Here is a 15176-nt window from a genome sequence, read left to right as displayed (position 1 = left end):
TGCCTCAGATAGGGTCTCAGTAGTGGCCAACTGAAAGGTAACTTGAAGTAGTGTGAGTTTTGGAGCCTCAGTGGGTACATCAGCATCAGAAATGTTGGACTGCTGATCCATTCAAGGTCTCATTAGTTTTTTCGTTGGTATCAGGAGTATGTCCAGGGATGCAGAGTCAGCCATCTTGGACTAGGCCAAATGTTTAAGATTCTGGGTCTCCAGAAAGGTGTTGAGAGTGGAAAGCCTTGACCTAAGGGTTTTGGGAATAATCAGTTGACAGACTGAGCATGTTCTGTAATCATGCTCCCAGTCTAGGCAAAAAATACAGTTGGTATGCAATTCTGTGTACAGAATCTGCCTAGCACACTCACACTTACCTTCCAAGCTGACATCTAATAACTTTCAACAAAATAGTATAGCTAAAAAGGAAGGTTCCCCAATGGAACACGTATCTGGACAAATGATTGAAGCAAAGGTACCAATAACCAAATGACAATTAATCCAGCAGATGTCTGACTTGCGTTCAGGCTGGCAGTGAGGTAGTCTAAGGATCCATGCTCATACATATATCTGTATACCCCAATGCATATGAGCTGAGGTCATGCGTTGGACATACAACCTCAGGAAGATAAACCTTTGGTACCCCTGCTGGATGTCAGCAGTATGTCAGGAATACTGCAACAGTAATTTCAGTCAGAACATCCCTGGAGTATAACAGACAACTGCCAGAGAAGATCTTTGAATTGCAGTCTTTACCAGTATCTAGTAAGACCTGGAACTCATTTACAAGGAATTATCAGGAATAAGCTCAGTGGGAAATAGGAAATCTTTAAGGCAACTTACAATCATTTATTAACCATGTAGTCCTACCTGGTATCAGATATGCTATGTTTTGGGAAGCATTATACCATGGAAGGTTGAAATGAGACAATAAACAGAAATTCTACCTGCCTGAGTTGGTAGTTGCTCAGGTGGATGTAAAAGATCCCATAGCATTTATTGATAAAGTAGATAACAGAAAAGTTACATATTAAAATATATGAAAATTCCAAAATGAAAGACTTCATGTGTCATAATACTTGAAAATGAATTAGGTGTCCTGTTAAGTTATCTTAGTCAGTAGGAATTCCATAGTGGTTCTCCCCTGGCAGCTGAGAAATTGTCCTAATAAGACTAATTCAGTTAACAAAGTAAGGTATTTTCAGTTATGTCAATGCTTAAGAGCTGTAAATAACTGACACTAATATATTTTATGTGTTTTGCAAACCATTAGCCAAAGTGGGATTCATGTGGTTGCTTCCTGTTTGAACTTCAGGCTGAATAACAAGTGCTGCATTAGTAGATACAGGACACAGGGCATCCATCAGTTATTTACAGCTATTGTTAGATATTTACAGCACTTAAACATCAACATAGATTTAAGTGCAGTTATACGCTGGAAAACATCATCAAAGGTAGACAAAATGCTGATAATTGTCCAGGAGTGGTAAGCATCACATAATGAATAGTAGGGAGCACTAGAATTTATCATGTGCATTTTAGAAGGATTTCAACATATCTTATCTTTTAATTTGCTTCTTTATACTGTCAATGTCATAGTAAGTTGGAGCATGCTTTGGGAGTGATGCGCCACTGTTTTTTTAGGTAGCCAGGTCAGAAAAAAGCAAATTTCTTATATTTTAATACTTTCCTTTTCTTCAAGTTTGAGAGACTTTAGTGGTAATATATATGTAAGGAGTGGCAGTGAGGGAAAAAGCTCCCACATCAGGGAATGCAGAAAGGCACAGCTTTACTATAAAAAGGATTTATTCTATAGTTTTGCACATTATTGTAAAACATTTGGTTAACCTTATGATTTTGTGATGTTTAGCTATTACACTTGTGATGTTTTGTATCTTGACAAAGAAAGACCTGATGCTTCATGGTAATTCTGAATAATATAGTTATGTAATCTCTTCTCAGTCTGTCATCCTTTTCCACTGTTGCTACTTTATTTTTGATAGTGCAGACATTTGCTACAGTGAACTAGAAATCATTAAATTGATTTGGTATTTATTATATTTTATAGGAAAGAACATGTCTGTTTCTGCTGGGCTGCATCCTGTAAACTCAAGCTTTGTTTCCCCCGAGCAGCAGCCTAACAACTTAAGCACAGAATGCAAAGATCCAGTATGTGAAGTGAGCCTTTCTGAAGATGATGAATACAGTGATCTGCCAATGAATGAATATCACACAGATGCTGAAAATTCAACAGATGTTGAGCCACATGAAAGAGAGGAGGAACCTGAGGAGAATAATGATGCTGATACTGATCTTGTAAATAACGGCTCCAAAACATGGACTGTTGCTATTGGTCCTACAATATTTGAGCAGCACAAACCAAATCATCCCACAGCAGAGGCCTCACGGACTTTAATTAATCTCAATGAATCATCTGTGCTTAGCACTTACATATCCAAAGCTGAAGACTCAGTTGACTCTGGCAATTACCCAGACCTTATAGAACACCTTGATTATAACACAAGTATCCAGGAGAAGCATTCAGAATTTCACAGTATCATTCAGGAGGTATTGCCAGAGCAAACTCTGCAACCTGAAAGCCACCAAGGTAGAGAAAATATAACTGAACTAAATGAATCATTTGTGCTTAGCATTCATGATCTAAATGCTACTGAGGAAAATGTAGTTGTGGAGAGCAGTGGAAATCTACAGCCTTCAGGCACTTCTGCTACACAGCTGGAAGACCATATAGAATTGCAAGAAATGCCTGATCCAGATTACAGTCAGATCAATACAGACCAAATTCTAAAAAATATGAGTGATGCATGGCTTTCTCTTGATTATATTAATAACGATGACAATGCAACCGTGGATATAAAAGATAGCTATCCTCTTGCAGTAGAAGAGTATCAAGGTTCTGAATCACAATACATAAATGTCAGCATGCAGGTACAGGTGAGACCTAATGAAACATCATCAGGTGAGACCAATTCAGACTCTACTGAAATTATCGTGGATTTGATTGCAAACTCAACTTTTCCAGATAATGTAGCTGTTAATCAGACAGACAGATTAGCAGATAATATTTTGGCTATTTACATATCCAAAGTTGAAGACTCTGTTGACTCTGGCAATTACCCAAACCTTAGAGAACACCTTGATTATAACACAAGTAGCCAGGAGAAGCATTCAGAATTTCATAGTGTCATTCAGGAGGTAATACCAGAGCAAACTCTGCCACTTGAAAGCTACCAAGGTAGACAAAATATAACTGAACTGTATGAAGCAGGGAACTCTTTCAGTTCTGCTTATGACAGAGTCATTTCTGGTTTAGCAGAAAATAACTTTTCACAAGGATGTTTTAATTCACAATGCACTGTGCATGCCTCTGTATCTGAAGCAGACAATAACCAATTAAAAGTAATAAATAAATCACTGTCCAGTGTTGTTCCAGGGCATACCAGTCAAGAAGACAGTTTGTCATTGCAAGATGATTTGCTTCTCGTTCCTGCTAATTCCACATATGTTCTGCAGCCTGAAGTGCAAAAAATAAACAACATGAGTGCCACTAATGCGGATGGCTTGAAAAACATGTCTGCTGATTTTTTTCAAAAACTTGATTCAAAAGACAGTTTGCTGTTAAATCAGAGCAATAATTCCAAATCATATTATCAGAATGGGCAGTTTCTCCCAGAGTATGATAGTTATGATGATGCAGAAGACATACACATTTATGTGCAGAAAGGTTCAAAGGAAAAGGAAAGACTAATGGTGCAGACAAAAGCTCTCCCTGTGGACAAGAAGCAGTGGACTTACCTTGGAAAAGAAGACCATAAGGAAGTGAATAATTTGAGTCACCTTAGAAAATACATTGACTTATGCAAAAAGAAAAGGACAAAGAATAAGAAAATGAAAAACCCTTCACTACGATCAATAAAATTTAGGAGAAAAATTGTGAAAAATAATGCTGATGGCTTTGCACCAAGGGGCAGTAAACCCAGTATAAGTATTGGGTTACCAGGGAGCAAACAAGGGGATTACGTTGAATATGATGTTGAACATCAGACCATGTTCAAAAGCAGCCTCCAAGATCCATTTCAGCAGAACTATGAATACGTGGAATATGATGACCCTTACACAACTGACTTTAGAACAGATTCTGCAAATCCTCGTAACCCAACCTCCATAGCAGAAAAATATCAAACTCTTGGTAAAGGAAGCACCCTCACATATTACATTGCAGCAGAAGAGGTCTATTGGAACTATGAGGAAAACAAACTGCCAGGGAAAAGGTAAGCTCTTTAGTGCATATGTCATTATGTGGTGAAAATATAGTCTTGTGAACTACTAAAAACACTTTATCAAGATGGTAGAATTGTGGAAATTGATTGGCTGAGTGGACGATTAATTGAATAAATAAATGTTGGACGCTGACACTAGAGGGTTTCAGAACATTTACCCTTTATTCAGCTTTATTTCAGTAATGATACTATACATTATTACAATGCAAATGAAGTCATATCAAATTTTTAGTCAGCAAGAAAATTTGATTCATATGCCATAGGATCATATTATAAGAACATTTATGGAAAATAAACAAATTCAAAAGAGAAGTTAAGTGTCTTAACTGGAATTTGTACTATTCCTATCCATGTTTTCAGCTACACGGTTAGGTATGCACTTTAATTGAATGAGTCCAAATAAAAGAGAGAAGAAATACATTTCTGCTCTAGATATTTTAAGATTAATCCATACAGCAAATGAAAACTTATCTTGAAAGAAATAGAAACTCAGATTATAACTTCACTCAGTCTGTTAGCTTCATCACTAAAATTTCTAGAATTTGAATGGCTATGTAATAAATTATTGACTGGCATGCCCTGGATCAACACCGGACAGTGATTCTGGTCATATGATTGTAGTAAAAGTAGCGTCTTTCGGCTTTTCCCAGTTAGGGGTTGCCACAGCGGAACTCTGGTCTGCTCATGATTGGCAGTGGGTTTTTACGGTGCCAGGTTGCCAGCTAAAGTGCCCAACCTTCAAAGAAGGCACACCCATTCACACATGCACCTACCTGCATGTCTTTAACGTCACTCGACCATGGGGAGGACATGCAGAGTCCACATAGAAGGCGCTCCAGCCAGACAAGACACATGTTTTTTTCCACTTTATTTCCACAAGCAATTCCTGTGGTGTGAGAGCAAATGCAACTTGAGACCAATTGCTGTTTTCTGAGAAGGTCCAGGTTCTATCAAGACTAGCTAGGTAAAATTCTTAGCACAGGCACCTGATACTCGCTGCAACTTTACTCAAGTTCTGTTTGAAATATTTACTTTGTGTTGATTGTAAAAAAGAAATACTGTCAACATGGACTATGGCACTTGGATCTGCTTCTCTGCCTAATAATACAATTATCTGTAATATAAAGAACTTCAGTCTGATAGCCACCAGGTCTAAAGTCTCTCAAGTCACACCACTGGTACTCTGAAATGTAAACAAGGCACACAAATATAAAATACTAAACAACTCACTAAATGTAGTATGGCTGCAGGAGCATGCAGGAGATATGCACATTCCCTCTGGTTATTGGCCCACACCATCCTCATCCATGATAAATTTTACAGTGATCCACTTACAAAGCATTTCATTGACTTAGCTTCCCAAACCCTTTCTCAGCACTATATCTAGATTTCACTGCATTCCAGTTCTCACATACCCACAGTAACTGTGCTTTGAATAAATGTTTAGACTTACATGCTCACTTTAATTTCCAGAGAAGGCTGATAATATTATTTTGCACTTCCTTCTGTGCTGGCCCAAGGTAGTAAACTTCAACCACTTCAGATTACCAGGTGGGAGGCTTCCCAGTTACTGTTTCACTGTTGCTAATAAGCTCAATAATTATAAACACAAATAACAGTGTGTAGCAGAGCAGTCTAGCCAATTACAAGTGAATGTTAGCAGACTGTCACCATTTAGAAAAAATACCCTTTCATCTGACACAGTATTTGGCACAAGGTAGCTCTATGAAGTTGTAAAGCAGTGGCAGATAGATAAAGATGATAGTCATCAGATGGCATTCACTAGGAATGCTAGCAAAAATCTGCTCATTAGCCCATAGCCCATCAAAGGCAGATGGAAGGAGTACTTCAAGAACCTTCTGAATGAAAACACACACACACACACACACACAAAATGTAATGTCCATGCACAGCCTATAATAAGAGAAGAAGAAGAACAGGATCCCACTATAGAAAAAGTTAAACACCACTTATAGGAAATTAAGTCAGGGAAAGCAGTAGGCTCAGATAAAGTCACAGTAGTAAAAGATTCTTGGGGATACTTATCAGAAATTGGAGAGAAAGGTGTATCATGGGTGACTGGGGAATAAGCAATCTGAAGGCAGCGTACAAGGACAAAGTGGTCATCCATAACTGTGGACAGTACAGAGTTTTCAAAGTCCTGTCACACTGCATGAAAGTGCTAGAGAAGGTTATTGATAAAGTATAATGCAAAGTAGTAAAAATTAGGCTTGTTGATGAGCAATTCAAATTCATATCAGGATGTGGGAGAGATAGTGGGGAAGAAGTTGGAAATGAAGAAGTGACCAAATTATTTTTTTTTGGGACCTTGTAGTATGTTTTGTCCAAGTCTATGAATGACCAGTTAGACTCTTTCCTTGTCTATAGCTCCTTCAAAGCTACCTGTCTCACTGCAAACATCATGTCAGTTATGCTGCATTCTGGTCTGAATCTGAACTGATTGTCTCCTGTCTTACTTTCTGCTACGTGAGCATAAAGGGAAGCTAGCAGGTACGGCTGGTGCAAGGCAAGCAAACTAGTTAGACCAAAATGAAAAAATGCCAGCACCAAGAATGAATTAAGTAATAGTAGCTTTATTAAGCTGAAATTCTAGACCGGTTTCAGCACATGGCTTTCATCAGTAGATTGTTACACATAGAATGAGAAGCTCCTGCTATAAATACCTTTATAACCGGAAGTAGAATGACATCATTTCCTGTCTCCAGAAGAAAATGTAATTGTTACATAAATAAACATAAAAATAAAAGTAAAAATAGATATTGGTATACATAATGTAATACAATTCAAAATGCATGTGCTTTAAAGATATACATATTCTAGCATCAATATTAAAGTAAAAAAAGAACAATATTTGAATTATGATAATTTGTCATTAAGTCCAGGGGAAAACAAACTCCCTAATTTCACTATCCATCTTTTCTCTTTGTTATTCAGAATATCATGCCATCCAGTTTTAAAAGCACGGTTGCCTATAATGTTATCAATGATAGTAAAAGAAAACTTGGCAGTGGGATGATTCATAGTGTGTCTGTATAAGGCATTTGTAACCTACCATTTCTGATATCCCCCAGGTGTTCAGATATTCTAATTCTGAACTGTCTGGATGTCTGTCCAACATAAAAAGCTTGACATGTGCATGTTGCAAGATAGATAATCCAATCCAAACTGCAGTTACCAAAAAAACCAATATCATATAAATGACCAGTGTTTTTGCTAGTAAAAGTTTTTGTTTTAAATATGTAGCCACAAAAGCTGCAATGACCACAAGGGTATATTCCAACTAGTTTCTCACCTGTTAGTGTCCTTTGGGATAAAGTTTCATCCCTAGAGTTAATGTTCTTATAATGTGAGAAATGAGATCCCAGTGTTTTCCCCTTTCTGTATGAAAATGAGCATTGCTCCCCCAAATAGTCCTCTAAGAGGGAATGAGACTTCAGTATGTTCCAATGTTTATCTATAATATTAATAAGATGTTTAGTATTTCTACCATAGGTTGTAACAAATCTGCAAGTTTCATGATTGGTCTGTTTTTGATGTTCTTTATATTCCAATAGTGAATCACTAGATTGGTTTTTACTCCATTGCATGGCAGAGCTGATAGTATGTCTGGAATATCCTCTAGTGAGAAACCTATTGGCTAAGTCATCATGATGTTGTTTTAAATCTTGCTCAGAGGAACATATCCTTTTGAGCCGCAAAAACTGTGATTTAGGAATGTTATTAATTGTATGTTTTGGATGTAGACTGTTGGCTTGGAGCAAGGTGTTAAATTCGGGAAATTTTCGATATACAGAAGTTTTTAGTGTATTGTTTGGTTGACGCTGTAAAAAGACATCCAAGAAATGTATTTCATTATGATGATAGTCCACCGTAAATTCTGTACCCCAAATGTTTCCATTAAGATGTTCAACAAATTCTTGAAGATAATCAGTGCCACCTTTCCACACTAGCCAACAATCGTCCAAATATCTTCTCCAGATATCAATCTCTGGTATGTATACATTGTGCAACTCATCATAGATGATATGTTCCTACACATAACCCATATAAAGGTCAGCATAAATGGGTGCAAATGAGGCACCCATTGCCGTACCCTGTATTTGCCAATAGCAATCTTGTTTGAAGTAAAAGACATTCTTGGTAAGGATATGTTCAGCCATGCAAATAAGTAATGTGCTAAATCCTGGGGAATAAATATTAGCTTTCTTTAACCAAAAATCCAAAGCTGCTAGTCCAGCCCAGTGTGGAATACTAGTATATAGAGACTTAACATCTAGGGTACACATTAGCCAATCTGGCTCCAATTGTGATTCAGAAACAATTTGCAAGAATTCAGTGGTGTCTTGAAGTCTGGCTCTAATTAAAGAAAGAAGGGGTTTCAGTTTTTCAGTTAAAAAAACAGAAAGTGGTTCTGTTAGTGATCCAATCCCAGACACAATAGGTCTGCCTGGCGGTTGATGAAGAGATTAGTGGATTTTTGGTAGTAGATATAGATATTGTTTAGCTGGATCTTTGACCATCAGATGTAATTTAATCTTATCAGAAATAATGCCAGCCTCCACAGCCTCCTGTAAAAAGTCATCTATTTCTCTTTTGAAGTTAGGTTTAGGGTCGGTACTCATTTTCATGTAATGATGATGGTTAGACAGCTGTCTATTTCTTTCATCCCAATAATAATCGGCATCCATGACTACAACCGCACCCCCTTATCAGCAGAAAGAATGACTATATCAGTATTATTCTTAAGATGTGTTAGGGCAAGTTGTTCAGATTTGGATAAATTATGCTTAATATTGTAATCTGATCTCAAATGAAAATGTAAGTCTTTAATAACTGCCTGTTGAAAAATAGCCACATGTTTGTCCATTGGAGGATTAAATGTTGATTTATGAAACTGAAATTCAGAAGATCTTTGAGGAGGATCTGAATGATCCTGTTGTCTGAAAAATAAATTCAGATTAATCTTTCTACAAAATGCAATAGTATCTGATACTAGAAAACTCTCATCAATAAAAAAGCCAGGAATGAATCCAAGACCTTTATTGAGCAATGTATATTCATCTTGTGATAAAACATACTTTGAGATGTTGAGCACATTAGTACAAGGTAAATCTATTTCACTACTGACATGAACAGATCCTCCAAACTTTTTACCCTTGAGTTTTCTGCCTCCCCTATGTTTTCTACCCCTAAAGGGTCATCTGATGTTCGGCCCCTCTTAAAGTTTGGTGAATCACCAGTACCAAAGGATTCTGTGTCTGTTGTGGAGGACTCCTCACCAGAAGTGGTGTTGCTGAATCCTGCCTTTTTTAAAATAAACGTAGGCCTCTTTTTACGCACATAAGTCGGATTCTTTGTACCCTGGGCAAACCTTACCCCCCTGTGTGACTCAAACTGTCTTCCTCTATCATAATCCTCCCTATCTCTTGAGAATTTATGAAGTTTTTTTGTTTTAAGATTATTTTCAAGAGTCAACAGTTCCTTAGATCATTTGCTCAAGCCACCTTTGAAACTGGCCTGTTCTTCAAATTTTTAAGATCATTACAAGTCTTTTCAACTTCCAAAATATTGGTCTGAATAGTTCTTTCATAAAATGATGCCAATATATTCACAAATGACATGGCTGCCTCCTGCTGTGCTAGCTGCCAATCTTTGAGTAAAATATCATCTGGTATTCCAACCAATGGTTGAATTTTTGACCTTAACCCCCTAGGGGATATTTTTTGGTTCTGACAAGCCTTGAACAATTTGTGATGCCAAATGTTTGTCCTTAGTGTTTTGATTTGCTTGCCTAACTGGTTAAACAAGCGGGAGCAACCGTCAACTGGATCTAATGTTGGACCACTGACTGTTTCCATTGACATCATGCCAATGCCAAAAACCTGTATATCATCTTTATCCGCACATAGGCCGGATAATAACTTCTGTAGATCCATGACAATAAGTTGCCTGAGAATAATATGAATTGCTTGCAAATCAAAGCCAATCAAAAATGTGGCCTGAGCAAAAAACCAGGAACAGTATCACTATCCCAAAAATATATATATATATGTGTATGTCAGTTTGAGTCAGACAGGGATGAAAGCATGTGACCCATAGATGACCGAGAATAAAGATAAAAATAGACCTAGCTATCAAAGTGACCTAGAATTCTAGTTGTAATATCAATTTAAACAATAATACTAATATGAGATGTTCATGTAGTATATTTAGGTCAGATTAGTCCTACATGTGGCTAGCTTTAATCAATGTTCCCCCTGAAATAACCCATCCAACAAAAGAGGGAGACTGTTCAGATTTCTGTCAATGATAAGGTATAAATATAATCATGTAATGTTAATAAATGCTAACATAGTATATTCCTACTCGAGAGAAAAAATAAGGAACAATGCAATGTGCTCGATAAGCACGAAATATCATACCCTGCTGGAATTGTACCAAAATGTATATTTTTATATTAACATAGCAAGTATCTGTAGTATTGACCTAAATTGTAAGCAATGCCCAAAAATGAGAATTGCATAGGTTATAATCAATCCAGCCACAACATGAGTGTCCCTATCTAGATACTGCTAGATATATAAATAGTATACAAAGCCTGACCTAGACAGCATATATAAATAGTCATATAATATTGATGAGTGCTGTCATGATATATTCCTGCTGGAGACCAAAAATTTTGAGCAGTATAATGTGCTAAAAAGCACGATATATCATACCCTACTGAAATTTTATCAAGATGTATATTTTTATATAAACATAACTAGTATCTGTAATATTAACCTAAATTGTAAGCAAAGCCCAAAAAATGAGAGTTGCATGGGTTATAAACAATTTAGCCACAACATGAATATCCCTATCTGGATACTGCTAGATATATGAACAATGTGCAAAGCCTGACATAGACAGTGTATATAAGTAGTCATAAAATATGGTATATTCCTTCTGGATAGCAAAAATTGTGGAGCAATATAATGTGCTTGATAAGCACGATATGTCCTGCTGAAGTCTTACCAAAATGTATATTTTTATGTAAGCTTAGCAAGTATTCTAAGTTATAAGCAATGCCCAAAGAATGAGAGTTGCATAGGTTAATAAGCAATTTAGCCAAAATATGAATCTCCCTATCTGGATACTGCTAGATATATAAATAATGTACAAAGTCTAACCTAGACAGCATATAAAAGTAATCCCAAAAAATGAGAAATACAAATATAAGAATTTCTTACTAGAAAGCAGGAAATAATAACAAAAATCTAGATCCTGCTAGATATACAAACAATGTACAAAGCTTAACATAAATAGCATATAATCCCATTAAATGAGAAATATAAATGTAATGGCTTCAAACGCCAACAGCCAGCAGAAAAATCAACGTGAGCAAAAAGGGAAGCTAGCAGGTACGGCTGGTGCAAGGCAAGCAAACTAGTTAGACCAATATCTATAATATTAATAAGATGTTTAGTATTTCTACCATAGGTTGTAACAAATCTGCAAGTTTCATGATTGGTCTGTTTTTGATGTTCTTTATATTCCAGTAGTGAATCCCTAGATTGGTTTTTACTCCATTGCATGGCAGAGCTGATAGTATGTCTGGAATATCCTCTAGTGAGAAACCTATTGGCTAAGTCATCATGATGTTGTTTAAAATCTTGCTCAGAGGAACATATCCTTTTGAGCCGCAAAAACTGTGATTTAGGAATGTTATTAATTGTATATTTTGGATGTAGACTGTTGGCATGGAGCAAGGTGTTAAATTTGGGAAATTTTCGATATACAGAAGTTTTTAGTGTATTGTCTGGTTGACGCTATAAAAAGACATCCAAGAAATGTATTTCATTATGATGATAGTCCACCGTAAATTCTGTACCCCAAATGTTTCCATTAAGATGTTCAACAAATTCTTGAAGATAATCAGTGCCACCTTTCCACACTAGCCAACAATTGTCCAAATATATTCTCCAGATATCAATCTCTGGTATGTATACATTGTGCAACTCATCATAGATGATATGTTCCTCCACATAACCCATATAAAGGTCAGCATAAATGGGTGCAAATGAGGCACCCATTGCCGTACCCTGTATTTGCCAATAGCAATCTTGTTTGAAGTAAAAGACATTTTTGGTAAGGATATGTTCAGCCATGCAAATAAGTAATGTGTTAAATCCTGGGGAATAAATATTAGCTTTGTTTAACCAAAAATCCAAAGCTGCTAGTCCAGCCCAGTGTAGAATACTAGTATATAGAGACTTAACATCTAGGGTACAAATTAGCCAATCTGGCTCCAATTGTGATTCAGAAACAATTTGCAAGAATTCAGTGGTGTCTTGAAGTCTGGCTCTAATTAAAGAAAGAAGGGGTTTCAGTTTTTCAGTTAAAAAAACAGAAAGTGGTTCTGTAAGTGATCCAATCCCAGACACAATAGGTCTGCCTGGTGGTTGATGAAGAGATTTGTGGATTTTCGGTAGTAGATATAGATATTGTTTAGCTGGATCTTTGACCATAAGATGTAATTTAATCTTATCAGAAATAATGCCAGCCTCCACAGCCTCCTGTAAAAAGTCATCTATTTCTCTTTTGAAGTTAGGTGTAGGGTCGGTACTCATTTTCATGTAATGATGATGGTTAGACAGCTGTCTATTTCCTTCATCCCAATAATAATCGGCATCCATGACTACAACCGCACCCCCCTTATCAGCAGAGAGAATGACTATATCAGTATTATTCTTAAAGATGTGTTAGGGCAAGTTGTTCAGATTTGGATAAATTATGCTTAATATTGTAATCTGATCTCAAATGAAAATGTAAGTCTTTGATGACTGCCTGTTGAAAAATAGCCACATGTTTGTCCATTGGAGGATTAAATGTTGATTTATGAAACCGAAATTCAGAAGATCTTTGAGGAGGATCTGAATGATCCTGTTGTCTGAAAAATAAATTCAGATTAATCTTTCTACAAAATGCAATAGTATCTGATACTAGAAAACTCTCATCAATAAAAAAGCCAGGAATGAATCCAAGACCTTTATTGAGCAATGTATATTCATCTTGTGATAAAACATACTTTGAGATGTTGAGCACATTAGTACAAGGTAAATATATTTCACTACTGACATGAACAGATCCTCCAAACTTTTTACCCTTGTGTTTTCTGCCTCCCCTATGTTTTCTACCCCCTAAAGGGTCATCTGATGTTCGTCCCCTCTTAAAGTTTGGTGAATCACCAGTACCAAAGGATTCTGTGTCTGTTTTGGAGGACTCCTCACCAGAAGTGGTGTTGCTGAATCCTGCCTTTTTTAAAATAAACGTAGGCCTCTTTTTACGCACATAAGTCGGATTCTTTGTACCATGGGCAAACCTTACCCCCCTGTGTGACTCAAACTGTCTTCCTCTTTCATAATCCTCCCCGTCTCTTGAGAATTTATGAAGTTTTTTTGTTTTAAGATTATTTTCAAGAGTCAACAGTTCCTTAGATAATTTGCTCAAGCCACCTTTGAAACTGGCCTGTTCTTCAAATTTTTTAAGATCATTACAAGTCTTTTCAACTTCCAAAATATTGGTCTGAATAGTTCTTTCATAAAATGATGCCAATATATTCACAAATGACATGGCTGCCTCCTGCTGTGCTGGCTGCCAATCTTTGAGTAAAATATCATCTGGTATTCCAACCAATGGTTGAATTTTTGACCTTAACCCCCTAGGGGATATTTTTTGGTTCTGATAAGCCTTGAACAATTTGTGATGCCAAATGTTTGTCCTTAGTGTTTTGATTTGCTTGCCTAACTGGTTAAACAAGCGGGAGCAACCGTCAACTGGATCTAATGTTGGACCACTAACCGTTTCCATTGACATCATGCCAATGCCAAAAACCTGTATATCATCTTTATCCGCACATAGGCCGGATAATAACTTCTGTAGATCCATGACAATAAGTTGCCTGAGAATAATATGAATTGCTTGCAAATCAAAGCCAATCAAAAATGTGGCCTGAGCAAAAAACCAGGAACAGTATCACTATCCCAAAAATAGATATATATATGTGTATGTCAGTTTGAGTCAGACAGGGACGAAAGCATGTGACCCATAGATGACCGAGAATAAAGATAAAAATAGACCTAGCTATCAAAGTGACCTAGAATTCTAGTTGTAATATCAAGTTAAACAATAATACTAATATGAGATGTTCATATAGTATATTTAGGTCAGATTAGTCCTACATGTGGCTAGCTTTAATCAATGTTCCCCCTGAAATAGCCCATTCAACAAAAGAGGGAGACTGTTCAGATTTCTGTCAATGATAAGGTATAAATATAATCATGTAATGTTAATAAATGCTAACATAGTATATTCCTACTCGAGAGCAAAAATAAGGAACAATGTAATGTGCTTGATAAGCACGAAATATCATACCCTGCTGGAATTGTACCAAAATGTATATTTTTATATTAACATAGCAAGTATCTGTAGTATTGACCTAAATTGTAAGCAATGCCCAAAAATGAGAATTGTATAGGTTATAATCAATCCAGCCACAACATGAGTGTCCCTATCTAGATACTGCTAGATATATAAATAGTATACAAAGCCTGACCTAGACAGCGTATATAAATAGTCATATAATATTGATGAGTGCTGTCATGATATATTCCTGCTGGAGACCAAAATTGTTGAGCAGTATAATGTGCTAAAAAACACGATATATCATACCCTACTGAAATTTTATCAAGATGTATATTTTTATATAAACATAACTAGTATCTGTAATATTAACCTAAATTGTAAGCAAAGCCCAAAAAAATGAGAGTTGCATGGGTTATAAACAATTTAGCCACAACATGAATATCCCTATCTGGATACTGC

General features: G+C 36.4%; 1 protein-coding gene across 3 annotated transcripts in view; it reads left to right on the top strand.

The window, feature by feature from the left end:
- Positions 1-15176, top strand: part of F5 (coagulation factor V) — a 1256984-nt gene that overhangs the window by 709291 nt on the left and 532517 nt on the right. For all 3 annotated transcript variants that reach the window (XM_044072364.1, XM_044072363.1, XM_044072362.1), the window contains one exon: positions 2060-4283. In XM_044072364.1, coding sequence (XP_043928299.1) covers positions 2060-4283 — 2224 coding nt within the window. The remainder of the gene's footprint in view (positions 1-2059; positions 4284-15176) is intronic.

This window comes from Protopterus annectens, chromosome 5.part0 (genome assembly GCF_019279795.1).
Source record: "Protopterus annectens isolate FY-2018-M chromosome 5.part0, PAN1.0, whole genome shotgun sequence".
In the NCBI taxonomy this organism is placed as follows: Eukaryota; Metazoa; Chordata; order Ceratodontiformes; family Protopteridae; genus Protopterus; species Protopterus annectens.
This window is presented reverse-complemented; position numbering and strand designations above follow the sequence as displayed.